The 19,867-nt window shown below is 41.1% G+C and overlaps 1 protein-coding gene across 11 annotated transcripts in view; it reads right to left on the bottom strand.

Annotated features, from left to right (window-relative positions):
- Positions 1-19,867, bottom strand: part of AOAH (acyloxyacyl hydrolase) — a 206,425-nt gene that overhangs the window by 51,876 nt on the left and 134,682 nt on the right. For all 11 annotated transcript variants that reach the window (XM_074035229.1, XM_065542124.2, XM_074035228.1 and 8 more), the window contains one exon: positions 15,212-15,294. In XM_074035229.1, coding sequence (XP_073891330.1) covers positions 15,212-15,294 — 83 coding nt within the window. The remainder of the gene's footprint in view (positions 1-15,211; positions 15,295-19,867) is intronic.

Here is a 19,867-nt window from a genome sequence, read left to right as displayed (position 1 = left end):
CAGTTCCAGTGCCATGACTCTTAGCTTCTTATTTTCGGTGAGATAATAGATCGGGAGATGTTTAATTCTCATTCTTTGATTTTTCTCTTAATGAGAAATGAAAACTAATGAAAGCTCAAGCCATGAGTGGGGAAAAAAATAATTAAAGGACTAGGTCAGAGCAATAATTTTCTTCATTATCTAGGGTACAGGTGGGAATTTGAGGTGCAGAGCACCCACAGAGCTTGGGAAAAATGAAAACGAAAGCCTGTTGTGACATACCACATGAGCATCCCCTCCTGTGCCCACATCCCTGGGTCCCTTTGTCACTCAGGACGAAGATGGGAGACCAATGGCAACTGGCCGTGGTAAATTTTTACAAAGCAATCACAAACAGCCACCCAAGGAGTGAGGACTTGTCTGTTCTTCTTTACTCAAGTGTCTATTTTCTATAGTAGGTATCCACACTAGGAGCCGAGAATTCTCTTTGTTCCGAAGTTCTTGCGCCTTCCACTATTTCTATTTCCTTTCGAAACCTGTTTTTTGAGATTATGTAATTAGTTTATATAATTCCCATGTCACACTTTCTTCTTACTTTCCTTTTTTCTGTTCTGTTATCCTTTTGCCAGACTCATCGACATTTGTGTCTCTCTCCTTCCCTGTCTCTATTGTCTTTCTTCCCCTGTACATAGACTTCTCCCCAGTTGCTTGCCATGCTGCTATCATTAGAGAAAATGCTGACTGCAGCAAGAAAAGATAGATAACTCCTAGCCTGTGGGATGTGGCAAAGTAAGGCAAACATTTAAAGAACTGGCACTGTACCCTTAAGAATTCCATATTCTGATCCCTGCGATCATAGTTTGATGAAATGAAAGAGGTTTGACCTTGGAATAGGAGCATTTTATGTATTTGTCAAGATGGTCCAAATGGAGAGCCCACCTGTCTCCAGTGACGAGAAGAAAAGGGTCCATACAGGCCTTCAAAGTCTGAACTCTGATTCATCGAGTTTCTTTTAAATAGGGTGCAGGGCATTGAAAGAAGAGAAACGTTTCACATAATCCCAGCATTGGTTATCCCTCCATAAATGCATATTCAGAAACACCTTTACGGAGTTGCTTTCCAAAGATCCTCCCTTCCCATGATCTCTCGAGTACTCTCTGGTTCCCTGGACTCCACAATTTGGTCCTGTAGCCAGAAAGTCGGGGCTTTAGTGCTCTGCTCTGCTGTGCTCTTCCTAAAAATTCACTCATGGTGACCCCAAGTGATGGGAGAACAGAATAAGAAAAAAGGCAGGTCAGACGCAGTAGCTCATGCCTGTAATCCCAGCACTTTGGGAGGCCGAGGCAGGTGGATCACGAAGTCAGGAGTTTGAGACCAGCCTGGCCCACATGGTGAAACTCCATCTGTACTAAAAATACAAAAATTAGCCAGGCGTGGTGGCACGTGCCTGTAATCCCACCTACTCAGGAGGCTGAGGCAGGAGAATCACTTGAAACCAGAAGGCAGAGGTTGCAGTGAGCCGAGATCATGCCACTGCACTCCAGCCTGGGCAACAAGAGTGAAACTCCGTGCCCACCTGCAAAAAAAAGGCAACGGGGGTTTGCCCCACCTTTCTGGGACCACAACTATTCCAGTGGAGAGGCAGTCTCCCTCCAATCTCCTTGGAATTCTAGGCAACTGTATGTCCCCACTATTTCTGCTGTTACTGCCAGGAGACCACTTTCTCATGTCTAGAGTGAGAACTAGAAGGTTTCTTCTAGAAGTGACCTCTCTGTGCTGCTTCTGGGTTTTGGGCTGCCTTGAGTCCAGGTTGGAAGACGCCAGAGGATAGCATAATGCTAATCTAATTGTTCATTTGGCGATGGTCCTAATTCTGGTTTTCTTCTTCACTTGTCCTGCTATTTACTTTCCAGAGTGCTCCAGCTATTCCATACACTCTGTTCAGGTTTTATAGCTATTTTCAGCAGGAGAGACAGGGTGGGATATGTTTACTCCATTGTACTTGAAACCAGAAACCAGAATCTGTTAAAAAGAGTATGAAAAGTTCTTGAAAAATACTATGTCATACTATGACCTAAAATGTATCTATTAACATTTTTGAACATGAATTAGAATTTTAAATATTGCAGATTTTGCTTTTATTTTTATGATTTAGAGGTATTTTCAGGAGAATGATTTGTACAATCCATTAAAAAAATCCATCATGAGGAATTTAAATTCTTTCTCTTCTCTAAAAATATTTGCTTGCAATAAGCAGAAACATTGAGACTACTATATTGACCTTGAGCTCAAAATAGTAGGCACTTAACAATTTGTTGTGGCAGTTTCTGATAGTGTTTCTACTACTGTAAATGCCTTCAGATTCACAAGTGTGGCTCTGAATTTCAGCTAAATGATTCTCTAAAACATAGATTTTTAAAAGGATGTATAATAATAGCCTTTCCACAGTAGCTGTGATCTGCCTCCAGCCTCAAAGCCTGACATAGCCCCACAAATATCTTTCAGCCATGTCCAACTTCTCTCTCCCTCTTCCTCAAAGATGTTTACCCCTCAGAGCCTCCCAGCTCTGAGTCACCATCTCCCTGTCGTTTTTGAATTCCTATTTATTTCTTCAGGGCTCTCAGCTCAAATTTTAACTCATATGTAAAGTCTTCCCCTACTTCTACAGACAGAGTTAAGTGCTTCTTACATCCAGAGGCCTCAACTTGCCTTTATTTCACTGCCCTTTCACCAGAAACACAATGATTTCCTTTTTGTCTTTGTTTCCCATTTGGTGATGATCTCCTTGAAGGCGGGGACTTTGTCTTTCTCATCTTTCTATTTCTAGCACCTATTGCAATATTGGAGAGAAAAGAGAGGAGGGGAGTGGTGGGGCAAAGTCAAGTGGAAAATGAGCAGAAGGAAAGTGAAAGAGAATACCAGAGGTAAAAGGCTCATCCCGGGATGCTTTGGAGCTGATAGAAATGACAGCTCACTCAAGCTATCAATACAAGCAGCAGATAACTTTCCATGATGTCCTTTATCTCAAGCCCTAAACAAAAGACATCTGTTGAAAGGACATCCCGCTAGGACTTCAGGAGTCCTAGCCATTGCCAATGACATTAAAAACGTGTAAGGCATTTGCTTCTGAATTTTTCCTCTGTAGTTGTGCTGTTTCAAGCAGTGCAGGATAAAAATCTTGACAAAACAGATGGATCAAAAGCACACACTCTTCACATTACAGTCACTGTCATGCATGCTCTGCTCCTATCTAGATGGTTTGCATGAAACAATAAGCCAGGAAGAGTTGCATGAGTAAGTCCTAAGAAATAGTCCCATTTGAATCAGAATGCCTCCATTATTTAATGAAACTTTAAATTTCAAGACCTTGAAAGTATTAAAAATGGGAATAATAAATAATAAATACATGAGTCACAAAAGAGTGATTTGTTTCTCTCTATATGAGGTATGTCACATTGAATTTTTTCTCCTTTAAAAGTTTCTAGTGATTAAACACTATATCTTGGAGATGCATTTTGTCCTTAGGAGAAACAGCAGGTTTTGATGCTCTAGGCATTGAGTATATCTATAAGCATTTGCCTTTTTAGATGAAGCATCTCAAAAATTGGTACCAGAATCTGTCTCTGTTGCTGTCACCACACTGTGTCAAGGCTCTGCAAACAGAAATGTCCTCATTGTTTTGTTATAAATAACTTTTGTCATCATCCTCTCAAGGTTTTGGGTTGAAACCAAATACTCAACCCAGCAGTTGGGCTCACCAGATATTTACTGAGTGCCTGCTTGAGCTTGACAAAGGTGCCTTCTTTGCTTCTTTACAACACTCTTTTCTGTGGCTTTTAAAAAAATATTTCAAAATTTTCATTTTGAAATGATTTCAAAAAGTTGCAAAAGTAGAACAAAAGTAGAACAAAGGATTTGTACATGCCTTCACCCAGATTATCTAAATGTAAACATCTTTTTTTTGAGACAGGGTCTCACTTTGTGGCTCAGGTTGGGGTGCAGTGGCACAAACACGGCTCACTGTAGCCTCTCCCTCCGGGGCTCAAGTGATCCTCCCAACTTAGCCTCTTGAGTAGCTGGGACTACAGGTGTGTGCCACCACACCTGGCTGATTTTTTTTTTTTTTTAATTTTTAGTAGAGAGGGGTCTCACTGTGCCCAGGCTTGTCTTGAACTCCTGAGCTCACGCAGTCCTACTCGATTTGGCTTCCCAAAGTGTTGAGATTACAGGCATGAACCACTGTGCCTGGCCAAATGTGAACATCTTCAATAATTATAGAACAATGAGGACAATCAAGAAATCCACACCGGTATAATACTATTGCCTAATCTATAGACCTTATTTAAATTTCACGAACTGTTCCACTAACGACTGTGTCTGGGCTAGGATCTAATTTAGGATCACATACTATATTCAGCTATCATATCTCCATAGTGTCCTTTTAATCTAAACTGATTGCTTAGTCTTTCTTTGTCTTTCATGACCTTGACACTTTTAAGTAATACTGGCCTTTTTTTTTTTGGGAAAATGTTCCTCAAGTTTTGTTTTTATTATGTTTCCTCATGAATAAACTCAGGTTATGCAATTTTTGGCAAGAATACAACAGCAGAAGCTCAGTTAGCTAGTTAAAGGTACAAAACCTATTTTTTCCATAGTAGAGATCATGGCGGGGTGGGGAGTGTTATAAAAATAAGTCCTTATATGTGTAACTGAATTTAGCTAAGCCTGGATTAACACTTATTTATAGTTTGTCTCTTCATCCTTAACTTTTTGTTTGTTTGTTTGTTTGTTCATTTGTTTTTGCCTCTGTCTCTTTTCAAGAAGGCCTCTTTTGATAAAGAGGACTGGCAGAGTGCTGGGTTCTGTGGGTTCAGGTATTTAATTCTGACATTTATCGTACTCCAGGACAGGTGTTTGCTGTCTTGTCAGAATAGGTAGCTAGTCAGACATGAGTGGGGCAGGGGAGGCATCCTGCCCCCAGGAGTGTCAGGCGACCACTTCTCTAAAAGAATAATTGGTCACAGCCAGCACCAGGGAAAAGCCAGCTCCCAGTAGATAGAAAACACCTGACAGTGGTGATCAGCAGCTTCCCCATAAGATCTCAGGAGTCTGGTGAGTGGACTCAAGCATGGGCACTAAGAGGCAAAATGATGGCATTTAACTGGTATATGACCTTCCTCCAGGAACACTTGACTGGTAAGGCAAAAGTGCCTTTTCGTGAGCACGCGTGTAACTTCAGTGAACACACTCCACAGAGCCCCCTCTCAAGTGCTGGCAGACCACTCTGCACATGGAATGCATATGAAACCCCAAGTCAAAGGTCAAACTACGCACTTGAATGTCTCATGTCGTCTGCTTGGTCCTCTTCCAAGTGTACTTTACTTCCTTTTGTTCCTGCTCCAGAACGTTTTTTTCTTTTTTCTCCCCACAGACAGAGTCTTGCTCTGTCGCACAGGCTGGAGTGCAGTGGAGCGGTCTTGGCTCACTGCAACTTCTGCCTCCCGGGTTCCAGTGATTCTCCTGCTAAGCCTCCCGAATAGCTGGGATTACAGGCAAGCGCCACCATGCCTGTCTAATTTTTTATATATTTTTAGTACAGACGGGGCTTCACCCTGTTGGCCAGGGTGGTCTTGAACTCCTGATCTCAAGTGATCCACCCACCTCGACCTCTCAAAGTGCTGGAATTACAGGTGTGAGCCACCGTGCCTGGCCACTGCTGTAAAACTTTTAAATAAACTTTCACTCCTGCTCTAAAACGTGCCTTGTTCTCTCTGTCTGCCCGATGCTCCCAATCAAATTCTTTCTTCTGAGGAGGCAAGAATTGAGGTTGCTGCAGACCCATATGGATTCCCTGCTGCCAACTGTCTGAGGCAGCAGAATAGTGATTTTAGAAGCCAGAACCCAAATAGTGGACAGTATAGCATAGTTGAGAGCATGGCCTTTAGTATGAGACAGACAGGGCTTAAGGTATACCCCTGACAAGCTAAAGGACCTTGGGCAAGTTACTTAACTTTTGTGAGCCTCTGTAACATGGAGTTGCTCTGTGAACTAAATGAAGATGGAGTGTATAAAGTACTTAACAGAGTGTCTAGCTTAGAGAAGATACCTAGTATTAACTAAAAATCTGTAAAAGTAATAATAGCAACCTCAAACAACTCTCCAGCTAAACTCACACATTCTGCTAATGGATGGCTCCGGAGAATTGGGCCCTGAACAATGGTTCCTGGTAATACTGGTGGGTAAAACATATGATTAACTGTCTAGGGCCAGTGAGGACATCAACCTGTTCTTTCTGGCTTGTAGTAAGGTGTTTCTGAGCCCAGGGCAAGTTCCTTTGACAATTCTCTTGCCTATTGAGGAAGTAAATTTTTTTCTGTCAGGTTTCTTTAGGTCAGCAGAGGATGGACTGCTCCCTCATGTCTACTCTTGTTAGGATATCTCCCAGAGGCAGCATCTCTCCTTCTGCTGGACACTGTAGAGGAGGAAAAAAAACATCCTTTCCTTTACCCAGCTTAGGCTTTGCAGCTGGTGCCCGGTACATTAGAGTGGCCAAAGGCAGATTCCCAAGAGAAAAGAAATAGAAGTTTATTAATATGTGCATTGCACGTGTATACATGGGAGCACCCAGTGATGTGTAGCCCAAAAGGGCAGTTAGAACTTGGGTTTATATATATCATCTTAGGCTAAAGGAAAGGGGATTCTGGCTTCTGAGTTGGGGAGGCAAGTTATGGGAAGGTAAGGAGGAAAAATACGGTAAATAGGGGTTGTTGAGTAAGGTTTGTTACGCAGATTTAAGTTTAAGGGTAGGGTGCCTTCCCCACTGATAACAGGTGTTAAGAGTCCTTCTCTTCCTGGTACAGGGAGCAGGAGACACTTTTACAAATGTAAATTTCCTTTATAAAATAACTGTCCTTGCATCTGCTGGTTCTCAATGGCCTTTAGCTCAAAATAATCCTTATGTCAAAGAGGCACATTTTGCAGGGAAATATTTTGGTGTCTCTCAACAGCCAGGGCCTGGACAACTCTCTGGAGCTGTTCCTCACTCTTGCAAGCCTTTCTGACTCATTGGGCACCTAAGTCATCGTCCTACTTTCTCCTGTGGTTCATTCTCAGAGCAGTGCTGTGTTGAGAAAACAATCCAACAGGCATCCAGAGGCAGTACCGAGGTGTGCTCACAGCATATCCACCACGCACACCCAGTTCCCCTCTCTTCTGGAGTTTCCCTTCCCTCTGATTCTGCCCCAGGGCCTCCCTCCTCAATCCCCTTCAGAAACTCTTTCTTCACCCCTTCTCTGCCCATGTTTCTCTTGTCCTCTCTCCTTCTCTTTCCCCTCTCCTTAGCCTTCCTGACCTGAATATGAATTGCATATACTGGCCTGAATCGTGCCCCTTTTCTAGTTTCTCTAGGTCTGCCAGATTCTCTCCCATTTTGCAGATGGTTTAACCAAAGCCCAAAGAAGGGAACAAGCAAGATGAGATTTTTTTCAGAGTGTGGATTGGGAATGGGGGGCAGCCTACTAGGTTCCAGACCAAACGTGGTCTGCATAAGGGGGTGGGAGGAGGGGCAGGTGAGGCTGTAAACACAGGCACTTTCATGAAGTGTTAAAATTCTCAATTTTTTTTTCTAATATCTAGACACTTCATGTGAGTCCTCTGCTCCCCGCCCTCCCTGTAAGTGGGTGCACAGAGAGAGGAGTTCCCTCGCTGTATGAATAGAAGACTGCTCCCCGGAAAACATGCCATTACGCACTTTTGAATTTCTGAAAACAAAACAACCCAAACAGGTGTTTATACAAAGGTTTTGCTAAGCTTGCTAAAACAAAATGAGGAAGGCTGCCAGTGAAAAAAACATATTCCAAGCGAGGAAAGTCTTGTTTGGAAACTGTAAAGAGTACCTGTGTGCATCTCAGTGCCTTCTCTGCAGGCCATGGGCAGCCGCAATGCAAATTCAGACCTGGGATTGGTTTGTGTTCAAAAGCAGATGAGTCTTGTTTACTTTAGAAGTATGTGCCTTACGGATTTTTATTTACTTAAAAAACAAAAAAATATATATATGTATATATATATATATCAGATTTTTATATATATATATAAATAAAACTATCAGATTTATATGTATATATATAAAACTACTGGATTTATGCACACACACAGACACGCACATATATATATATATATATATATATTTTTTTTTTTTTAGATAGAGTTTCCACTCTTGTTGCCCAGGCCGGAGTGCAATGGCACGATCTCAGCTCACTGCAACCTCCACCTCCCGGGTTTAAGTGATTCTCCTGCCTCAGCCTCCTGAGTAGCTGGGATTACAGGCTCCCGCCACCACGCCTGGCTACTTTTTTGTATTTTTAGTAGAGATGAGGTTTCACCATGCTGGCCAGGCTGGTCTCAAACTCCTGACCTCAAGTGATCCACCCACCTCAGCCTCCCAAAGTGCTGGGATTACAGGCATGAGCCACCAGGCCCAGCCCCTACTTAAAACTATATTTTATACCACTTTAATATTTGTTTTTCTTCTACTCCTGATTTTATTTTTTGTCTTTAATCTGTTTTTTTGTTTTATTGTGGTAAGAACACTTAATAGTAAGAACTAGTCTCTTAATGGATTTTTAAGTGCACAGTACAGTACTGTCATCTCTAGGCACAACGTTACACAGCAGATCCCCAGGATTTATTCATCTTGCATAATTGACATTTTAAACCAGTTGAACATCAACTCCCCATTTCCCTCCCTTTCCCCCAGTCACAGGCAACCACCATTCTACTCTCTGCTTCTGTGAGTTTGACTACTTAGATGGCTCGTGTAAGCAGAATCGGGCAGTATTCATCCTTCCGTGACTGGCTTATTTCACTTAGCATAATGTCCTCAAGATCCATCTGTGTTGTTGCATGTTCAGAGTGTCCTTTGTTTTAAAGGCTGAATAGTATTCCACTGTGTATGCAGAGACAACATTTTCTTGATCCGTTCATCTGTTGATGAACATTTAGGTTGTTTCCAACTCTTGGCTATCGCGAAGAATGCCTCCATGAACACAGGGGTGCACGTATCTCTTTGAGATCCTCAATTCTTTTGGATAAATACCCAGAAGCGAGACTGCTGGATCATCTGGTAGTTTAATTTGTCATTTTGGAAGAACCTCCATACTGTTTCCCATAGCAGCTATACCACTTTGTCTTTCCACCAACAGTGCACAAGGGTTCCGGTTTCTCCACATCCTAAGTTTGTTGTCTTCTGCCTTTTTGACAGTGAGCATTCTACCTGGTGTGAGGTAATATCTTGTAGTGGTTCTTACATTTTATTTTAAATTAAACATAATCTTGCCAGTTGTGTTTTTTGCCCACCATTAAGGTTTTTAAGTTGGCAAGCTGGATTCAGTTGAATTACAATTTGTGCTTTAGCTCTTCTCAAAGGTTTAATGGGACTCCTGAATTATTTAGGTTTTAAAAAAAATGTGTGTTAGATGTATAAGTCCCTGCTATGCGAAACAGAGGCTGAGCTAATATCGGCCCCATGTGGCTCCTGTTCCCCATGCGACTGGACATCAGTCTTAAAGCAAATTACTGAACCATACACCAAGGAAAGTGCAACAACGGAGGCGTGAACAAAGGGCTGGCCTGCTGAGCCAGGTGGAGTGGCTGACGCATTCTGCTGGGCGTGGGGCACGAGATCACACAGGACAGGGAGGGATGAATAAAGTCTAGTATTTACTGAGTCCTCGCTGAGAATGAGGCCCTCAGGATTAATGCCCGGGTCTCGAAGAGTGAAATATACAGCACAGGGGTAGGAGGCAGTTCAGGGTCCACTTTTGCCCCCGTGGCCTCCTCAGCTGGGTGCTGCCAGAGTCATTTGCTGATGGTGTATCCCCTAAAGGGAGGGCATTTTTTGCTGGAGAGAGGCTGAAACCCCTCATCTACTTCTCCTCTACCTTAAGCCTCCACCCCCAGCACGTCCCAGAGTTCCCAGTTCAATCAGCCAAGGCTGCTTCCCAGCCCCTTCCAATCCTTAGCCCACCATCCTCAGGGCTTCTTTAGCTGCCTGGCCTTCAGCACTGTCTCCTCTCCCTGTTAATTCCTGCCCTTACACCCTGGTTCCTCCCCAAGTGGAGTCCTGAGCCCACTCCCCAGGCTGCAGCCATCTCCTGCCTCTCAGGAGTCCGTCTGCTGCTGCTCACTTCTGTCAATCTTAGTTTCCATCCTGTCCCTAGCTGTCCCTAGCCCAGCTTTTTCCTTGCAGAGGGAACCCCTTCTTTCTGCCTCCTGTCCCTAGCCCAGCTTTTTCCTTGCAGAGGGAACCCCTTCTTTCTGCCTGATACTCAAGGCCAATCCAGCCGCCCCCAACTACCCTCCTGCCTGCTGCTCTCTCTTAGGATCTGAGTATCCAATCCTAGAGCCCTTCTGCTGCCCTCTAACTCTAGGAGCCAGAGGCCTTCTTATTATTAACATGTAGCTTTTGAATTTATTTTTATTTTTTTCAAATCAACTTCTTTCTCTTAAAAATTTTTTGAAGTTGATTAATGGGTGCAAACATACAGATAGATAGAAGAAATATGACCTGGTGTTCCATAGACTAGTAGGGCAACTGTAGTTAACATTAATCGATTGTACATTTCAAAATAGCTATAAGAGAATAATCAGAATGTTCCTACCATACAGAAAAGGTAAATATTTAGGGTGAGGGATATCCCAGTTACCCTGATTTGATTATATGAATGTATCAAGTGATCACAGGTACCCTGAAGATCTGTACATCTATTATGCAGCAATAAAAAAAAATAAAATTACTGCTAACAATGACAAAAAATCTTTTGACATTGAAAAAATGATTGGGCCAGGCACAGTGGCTCATGCCTGTAATCCCAGCTTTTAGGGAGGCTGAGTCAAGAGGATTGCTTGAGCCCGAGTTCAAGACCAGCTTTGACAACATAGTGAGGTCCCTGTTTCTTACCAAAAAAATAAAAACAAATAAAAATAAATAAATAAAACATAAAAATAATCAGGTGTGGTGGTAAATGCCTGTGGTTCCAGGATTTGGGAGGCTAAGGTGGGAGGATCACTTGAACCCAGGTGTTTGAGGTTATGATGAGCTATGACCATGCCACTGTGCTCTAGCCTGAGTGACAGAATGAGACCCTGTCTCAAAAAGAAAAAAAAAAAAAAAAAAAAGAAAGAAAGAAAGAAAGAAAAGAACGAAAGAAAAGAAAGAAAAAGCAAATGTTTTTCAAAACCACTGAGTAAATAATAATACAGGTGGTAGGTGGAATTAGCAACACTGCTTCAGTGGTACCCTAATGCTGGACATTTATGAAGCCCTGTGTTTCTCATTCAGCCTTCAGCAGCCCCCTGAAGCGCAGGTATGTACCGTTCCCATCCCTGTGTGCAAGGAAAGCCATATCTGGTCAGTCAGGCACCGGGTTTTGTGATGAATTCCACAATGTCACATGGCATAATTTAAAGAACTGGCTTTAATGGGGAAAAGCTGGGTTTGCAAAAGATGAGAAGGCAGCTATCTCCAGCACTGCCTCATCCCACTGAGTTTGGGTGCAGCCTTTCCCCAGGAGGATGGGGAAGATGGCCCACTCAGGCTGGTTTGTTGTTTGGGCAACCCTGAATGAGATCCAGGGTCACCTTTGGCAACTGTGCTCACTGAACCGTGATCCCCATTTTACAGATGCAGAAACAGGCAAGAGACATTCAGTGATTGGCCCAAGCCACACACCAATTCCTGGACCCAAATTCAAAACCAGTCTACTTTATACTTCAAGGAAAAGAGACAATTATATGAGGCAATCAGGAGAGGAAAGGCTCTGCTCTCTGTTTTCGGGGCCCTAATTTCCATCTCAGAGAAGGACCAGAGGAGCCAGCCAGCTCTGCAGTTCTTGTGTCCTTCCCTCTTCTATGTGCTGGCTGCCCCCCACCTTGGGCCATTTCGGTGTCTAGGAAGTTCTGAGAGCCACTGCAAGCCCCTCCCTCTGTTGACTGTGAACAAGACTTGGCAGGACCCTTGCCATTCCTAACCCCTGCAGCAGAGAATCATTCCTTGGATTAAAGATGACTTCCCCATTCTCCATTTTAATATGCGTTATAGGGTCAGGCACAGTGGCTCACGCCTGTAATCCCAGCGCTTTGAGAGGCCAAGGCTGGTGGATTACCTGAGGTGAGGAGTTTGAGACCAGCCTGGCCAACATGGTGAAACCCTGTCTCTGCTAAAAAATACAAAAAATAGCTGGGTGTAATGGCGCGTGCCTGTAATCCCCGCTACTTGGGAGGCTGAGGTAGGGGGATAGCTTGAACCCCAGAGGTGGAGGTTGCAGTGAGCTGAGATTGCACCACTGCACTCCAGCCTGGGTGACAGAGCGAGACTCTGTCTCAAAAAAATAAAAAAATGTGTTATAATCACTGACCGGGGTTCATGATAGAGTTACGTATAGATGTTTTTGAAATCTCTTACATAAGGATCAGGATGAAAATAGGAGCTGTTTCTTTAATTCTTACTACTGAATTTTTTAGAAACACTTTAGTATTCTATTCAACTCTTCCCTTTTTCCCCTTTTTCTCTTGCTGGTTCTGAAAAATCAGTGTAGCCCTATAAATATGCAGAATGTGAAAAGCTGACTTTTCCTATATCTAATAAAAACCTTGGAGAATAATTGAAGTAATTTGGCGTGGGTAGTCAGGTTACATGCTGCATGATATCAAAAGAAAGTCCATAGCAAGGAAATACAAGAGAAAATAGGAAGAGGGGCTGGAGAATAAAACCAGAACATTAAATAATGAGTAACTGAGAAACTACAAAAAATCTTTTTAGAATTACAGTCTTAGAAAAATAGTCGAGGATAGTCAAAGAACACTAGACAAAGTATACATTTTACGCATTTCTAAGGACTGCAAATTCAAAGAAAAGGAAGAAAATATCCCCTCTTCCCCGGCATCTATTCATTAGACAAAAGTCTGACAAAAGCCACAGCCTTCGAGCACATTTTGACATGATTAGGTTCTCCTCCTGTCTCCTGTGCCCCGTTTTGTCTTTGCGATCTGAATTTTAAAGGAATGTTGTCAAGACAGCAGATCACGAAAGGACAGCCATTTACTATCAATTGTCCTAGGTATACTTTTTGGATTATCTTACTCTGGTCTTTATGATTTTATGAAAGATCACTGCATTTATTGTGGGTAGAAAGGTGATGTTGACTTTGTACACCTGGGTATTGTGAAGGAGAAATGCTGGATTAGAGTCACAAATAACAAAGAGCAGCTTGCAGCCTGCATTTCTGGCAGAATCCTATCGCTCAGTGTCCTGCTCTAACCTCGTACCTTTGGCTATGGAACCTTGGACAAACCATGTGCTACTCCTTAGACTCAGTTTCTGTCAAAATTTTTTAAAGGTTGTTTCTATATAAAAATAAAATCATCAGGACACAGAAAAGCAGAAAAAAATGAAAGCAATCACCCATAATTTATCAAACACAACGATTTTCTATATTTTCTACCAATCTTTCCTAAGTCTACCTTTTTTCCCTTTTAAAAATATGGTAGAAACTGAATTGTATGATTCAATTTTATATCCTGATTTTTCTTTTGGCAGTGTTTTGTCTTTCTAAATAAAAATATATTTGACCTTTAGCCATCATTTTATAGGACTGCATAACATTTCTCACAGATGAGTTTTTTGTGTTTTGTTTTTTATAATCTTCATTGACAGAGGGTATTTGACAGTGTTGGGGGCTGTTTGAGTATCTCACTAAAGGAAAAAGAAAGTGCAGCCACAGGCCTAATGTTCACTTTGTATCTGTGATGAGTCACATGGCCAGATTTGACTGTAACTGTCCATTAACTATTGGTTGTGTTCACTTGTAGAGGGATGAGGCCGATCTCTTTCTGCAGATCATCTGGGATCATAGCCCATTGACTGTATTATCTTTGTTGGTATCTGAGTGGAGTGAGACAACGTGGGTAGAAGTGTCTCCTCTATAACTTACTCTCTTTGTGGCTGGGGAAGAGGTTCTTGGCTTCTCTATGCCTCCATTTCCCCAACTGCGACAGTGTGAATATTATTTTAATGCCCAATTCTGAGAAGTATATCTTAACACATTTGGTATTGAGTTGAATGCTGCAATCAATGGGTACATTGTAATTTTTCCTTCCTTTTCCCTCCCTCAACACTGCTTAGAGCTATTACAATCAATAGTATCTTAATACTGAAGAAATGTAATAATACTTGCCTTACAGTGTCTGTTGTTAAAAGGATTAACAGAAATAAACATAAAGTGTTCTTAGCACTTGGTAAGAGCTCAGTTAACGGCAGAAATTATTTTATTACTAAAAAAAATCTATATTGTTCTTAGAACAGGAGAGCATTTATTCTGTATAGAATATTTGTTATAAGAAATACATTATTTATAGGTCACGTATTTAGTTTAAACGCTTGCTGCTTGGAAAATTCCTCAACATCTTTTGTTAATTAGAGATAGCACAGGGATGGCAAATAGGTTTAACTTCATGTGCCAAGCCTAATTTGTTGATGATGATTGTCAGACGTGCTGTGTTTCAAGAACTGCTGAGGCAGAATCAGAGTGTAGCAGACAAGAGTGCCAAGGCTGATTAGCAATATCTTTCCCAGGCTTAGGAAGACAGAATGGCAACACATACACTGTTTACCATCTCTGCATTACGGTGTTACAAAACATTACTTGGCAATTCCTTAGGCGTTAGCCAGGCCATGGCTTATCAATCAGAAGTTTCATCAGAATCTTGTGGCAATAGACCACCTCCAGGTCCAAGGTGGAAGGCTGAAACCCACACAGGTGAAACTGAAAACTCCAACTCCAGCAGAAACATGGGAGACCTTGCACCATCTGAGAGGGCAGAGCTTTTGCAATGACCTTAGTTTTGCTCAGCTCTTGTTCTGCTACTGCGCATTTAGGTCTTGCCTCCTGAGCCTCAAACATCCTGTGCCTTGGCCTTGCTAGAACTTTGCTGTTGGACGAATGATCTGCTCTCTTGGTCAATCCCTTGACTGCAGGTTGTTTTTGTTCTCCTTTGCTGTGGGTAAATGGCTCTAAGCACAGGGCCCTTCTTTCAGAGAGGGCAATGGTGTTGGAAAGGAGACTGTTAATTTTATTCTGTGATCCTTGTTATCTGAATCTCAGCATTTGAGGTACTTATGAAATAAAATCAATCACTACAGGGACACTGATGAAGGCTTAAATGGAAAGTTACGTACCATTTCTTGAAATATTCTGGTAGTCCCTGTGATTACAGTGGTTTCTTTTCCATAAGCGAAGGTAAATAGATTTTTCTTCAATCCTGAAACAAATATATATGTATATATTTAAGGTCAGGATAGTCACATAAAGAAGTTTAAAAAAATCATGTTTTCATCGTGCTTTTAAAAAAAATACAGTTAAAATGAACTCAAAAAATCAAATCTCTGCTGACAAGTTTTCTCTGAACTGTGAATGTAGTATTGGCAGTTGTTATGAGAAGCAGTTCTATGAAAGTGAGTTGTATGGGTGTCATAAGAATACTGTTGAAGAATAATGTTGAAGACATAAAACTTTTTATTCTGTACAAAGACCTCTAGAGTCATCCCTTTCAAATACTTTTTACCAAGAGCTGCTGTACATTTCTTGAGCAATTGCTCATCTTTACCAGCTCTGTTATTTTGAACCTGACCATGTTTCCTTTCTTTTCTTTTCTTTTTTTTTGGTTGCTATGAAGCTGTGGTTGACACTGTTATTGTCTTTCAGCTTTATTCTCCCTTCATGCAGTGTAATGGAATTTTTAGCAAGACCCATGTCTGTCTAGAATGAGGATTGCATTTTCCAGCTTCTCTTGCAGCTAGGAGTGGCACATCACGAAGTTCTGGGTGAGATGAGATGGGATTAGAACTATCCAGTGGCGATTTCTGGTAATGCTTCTTAGGAAGCCATTGGATGGTGATTCTCGTTCCTTCTTTGTACCCTTTCTCCAGTCTCTTGCCCAGAATAGGAATGCTGCCATCTTAAACTATGGGAATAAGGTCCACATTGAGAAGGCAGAGGGGTGAGCTGGAAGGAGTTCCCGAGAACTGGGTGGAGTTGAGCTCCCATATCAATTCCAGACTGCACATTTTCTAAACCTTTTCTGTGTGAGAGAAATAAACTCATATATGTTGAATCTCTGTTCCTTGAATCTAATACTAATAAACACAGAGCTTACAGACAAATTTGACACCAGTATCAAGCTATAATTTTACATATTCTAAGTCATTTTCTTGGCTCCCTTTTGTCTCATCTTTGATTTTTCATTTTCTTTTGCTTAATTTAGATGTAAGTAGTTTAATTAATGCAACAAAATTTAGTTTAAATGTAATTAAATGTTATGTTCTCTAAACTTTCATAGGCTTCCTAAAATCTTTAAAACAAGACCAGATGTAAACTAAAAAATAATAACTTAGTCCAAAATATTTGAGTAATCTTCAAATATATTTTATCTTCTTTTCATTATTATAAGTTCACATCTCACAACCTTACATACAATCACCAATTATTAAGTGTTATATGAAATCTTACTAATTGTATTACAGTGCTTGGCAACTATCTCAGTGCTTCAGAAAGGTAAGCATATATTGTGTTCGGGCATTCAAGATGCATAGAAAATAGTGTCCCTTTTTTGAAGTCTGAGAAAACCAACGATAGTGTTTTTTAATAGAAAGCCATGATGCTTGAGCAATATTTTAAGTGTGAGATTTTTGCTTTGTAGTATAATTTTGAGGTGAATAATGTACTTATTTTTTAAAATCAAAGCTACCCAAGCACATAGCTTAAAAAGTAATTTACTTAATAGATGTTTATTGAGCACCTGCTACATTCCAAGTTTTATTCTAGGCACTGAGTTATACTGGAAAATTAAAATACATGATCTCTGCTTCTGTGTTGTTGATATTTCAACAGGAAAAGACAAATAAAAGAACTAAACATTATAAAAAAGCAAATGATGGAGTATGTAGAAAGTTATAAATTCTACGAAAAAAGGAAATGAGAATTAGAGTGGCCAAAGGAAGTCTAATTGAGAAGCTAAAATCAACAAAGACTTGAGGTGATGAGTCTCATAGAACCAAATAACTTACCTATGTGTGTATATAAGATTTGTGATGACAAATAGCAACCCCACACCTCCCTCCACTCTCCATTTCTCCATTTCCACAGGCAACTAATTCCAGCCTTAATTAGCTGGGTCTTTTGATATTTTTCTCCTCATCTCTAAGTAATGTACTTTTAAGGCTACTTCTTGATTGTTAGTCTTTAACATTATCTGTTCACTTTCTACTCTAGAAGAGGATTTAGCTATTGACAACTAATCAATGATTGCTTTCTATTTTCTTTCTAACTTTTTTATTTCTGTAGAGTTAATAACTGCCTTTTGTTTCTTTCCTTAATTTTCTAAGTATTTATCATTGTATTAGCCTATTCTAATATTGCTATAAAGGAATATCTGAGACTGGGTAATTTATAAGAAAAGAAGTTTAATTGGCTTATGGTTCTGCAGGTTATAAAGGAAGCTTAGCAGCATCTGTTTCTGGGGAGGTCTCAGGAAGCTTCTAGTCATGGCAGAAGGTCAAAGGGGAACAGGCATGTCACATGGAAAAAGCAGGAGTAGGAGAGCAAGCAAATGTGCTACACACATTTAAATGACAAGATTTCATGAGAACTCACTCACTATCTTGAGGACGGTACCAACAGGGATGGTGCTAAACCATGCATGAGAAATCCGCCTCCATGTTTCAATCACCTCAAATTTTTCATAAGCCTAAAACTGCTTAAAAATAAAACCCTATTTAAAAAAAAGGCCCTACATAGCTGAACTGAACTCAGCCTTCCCAGCTGTCCCTTCCCAGGCACATCATGTGAGTGAAGCCATCTTAGATCCTCCAGCCCAGCCCAGCCATTAGGTGATGTCATCGAGTAACCATAATGTCATATAGAGAGGAATAATTGGCCAGCCAAGCTCTGCCTGAATTCCTGAACCCCCCAAATTGTGAGATATAATAAAATGACTATTGTTTTAAGCCACGAAAGTTTGGGGCAGTTTGTTACACAACGATAACATAAATCTGTATTAGGTATTAGGGTTCTCCAGAGGGACAGAACTAATGGAATATATATATATTAAGTATTAACTCACACTCTCACAAGTCCCATAATAGGCTGTAGGCAGGCTGAGGAGCAAGGAGAACCAGTTCAAGTTCCAAAACTGAAGAACCTGGAGTCTGATGTTCCAGGGCAGGAAGCATCCAGCACTGGAGAAAGATGTAGGCTGGGAGGCCTGTCCAGTCTCTCTTTGCACATTTTTTCTGCCTGCTTCTATTCTAGCCACGCTGGCAGCTGATTCGATTGTGCCCACCCAGATTAAGGTTGGGTCTCCCTTTCCCAGGCCACTGACTCAAATGTTAATCTCCTTTGACAACACCCTCACAGACACACCCAGGATCAATACTTTGTATCCTTCAATCCAATCAAGTTGACACTCAGTATTAACCATCACAGTTACGATTTTTTTCCCTCACAAGTCTGAAGGAATTGACTGATTTTGGCTTTCAGCCTCCCCAGCGTTGTTAAGTATGAAGCAATTCTGTGTCTTTATCTTTTGAAAGCCTATGGTGGTATTTCATTCCAAGTGTTCTGAAATGTTATGATGGCAGGCTTGGTGTGTGTCTGATTTTACCCACAGTGTTAGACTTTTGATAAATCCTTTTGACTTGGAAATTCATGATGTTCAGTTTTGAGAGATGTCTTTAAATTATTTCATTGATGATTTCTTCCTTTTTCTTTTTTCCTACAACGATTGGGTCATCTGAACTGGTCTTGTAATTTTCCCTGTTTCTCTGTCCTAGTTTCATGTCATGGTCTTTTTTCTCCATTTTTTGGATAATATCCTCAACTTTATTTTTTAATCATTCTATGAATGTCATCTGCTATTACCAGAATACTTTACAAATGACCTTATTGGTTCTCTGGATATCTTTTTAATTTTAATGTTATTGTTTTATGAATATAACATCTTCTTTTATCCTTTTCTGAAGCATTTGTCTGGTATAGAATCTTTTATCTTTTTGAAGATATTAATTTCAGTTATTTTAATATGTAGGCTATTAAACTTTCTAAAAAGTTTTATCTCCCTTAGTACATAGTCTGTGTTTCTCTAAGTTGCTTTTTTCCCCTTTGTTTTTGCATTGTCTTTCATGTTTGAGGTTTCCTTCAGATGTGTGATGATCCTGGGTTATAGGCTTATTTTTAAATATTGAAACTGGTTGCCAGCTAAAAAACTGATTGATTTTGATTGAAAACTGGGCCCCTGGTTGTGCTTGTTGACTACAGCCCTCACTGCAAGATGAGCTGTCTGGGCCTTTTTTGGAAAACCCTGCTGTCAGCATCTGTGGGACTCTCCTCTTGGGATGTTCACATTCCACAGGGAAGGGTCTTCTAGTCTGCAGCCAGGAGAGTACAGATTGGGTTGGCAGCACTCTGGGGCATGCGGGGAAGGGTCCTCAACATTTAGCATTCATGCGTTTTCACAGGACACTCCTCTCCTCATTTATGTTTGGTGTCTTCGAGTCCAGAGGCCCTTGTCTTTGGCATTTCCAGAGAACAAAGCTCTAGTCTTACTCCAGAGTAAGGAAGGGGCAGTTGACCACCTGTGGAGAGTTGGAAGGGGTCTGAGGAGCTAACTGCTCTTCAGCAATCTTCCAACCAATACTTCTGGTTTAGTCTCACCTGCATTACTAGAACTCCCACATGTAACCAATCCCTAAGTCTTCCGGGGCTTCTGCAGTGTGAACTGGGCTGCTTCTTGGCATTCCCTCCCACCAGCTTAGAATGCAGCTCTCCTGAATCTACTA

Source organism: Macaca fascicularis, chromosome 3 (genome assembly GCF_037993035.2).
Source record: "Macaca fascicularis isolate 582-1 chromosome 3, T2T-MFA8v1.1".
Classification (NCBI taxonomy): Eukaryota; Metazoa; Chordata; class Mammalia; order Primates; family Cercopithecidae; genus Macaca; species Macaca fascicularis.
Note: the sequence above shows the minus strand (reverse complement) of the source record. Positions and strands in the feature narration are given on the sequence as shown.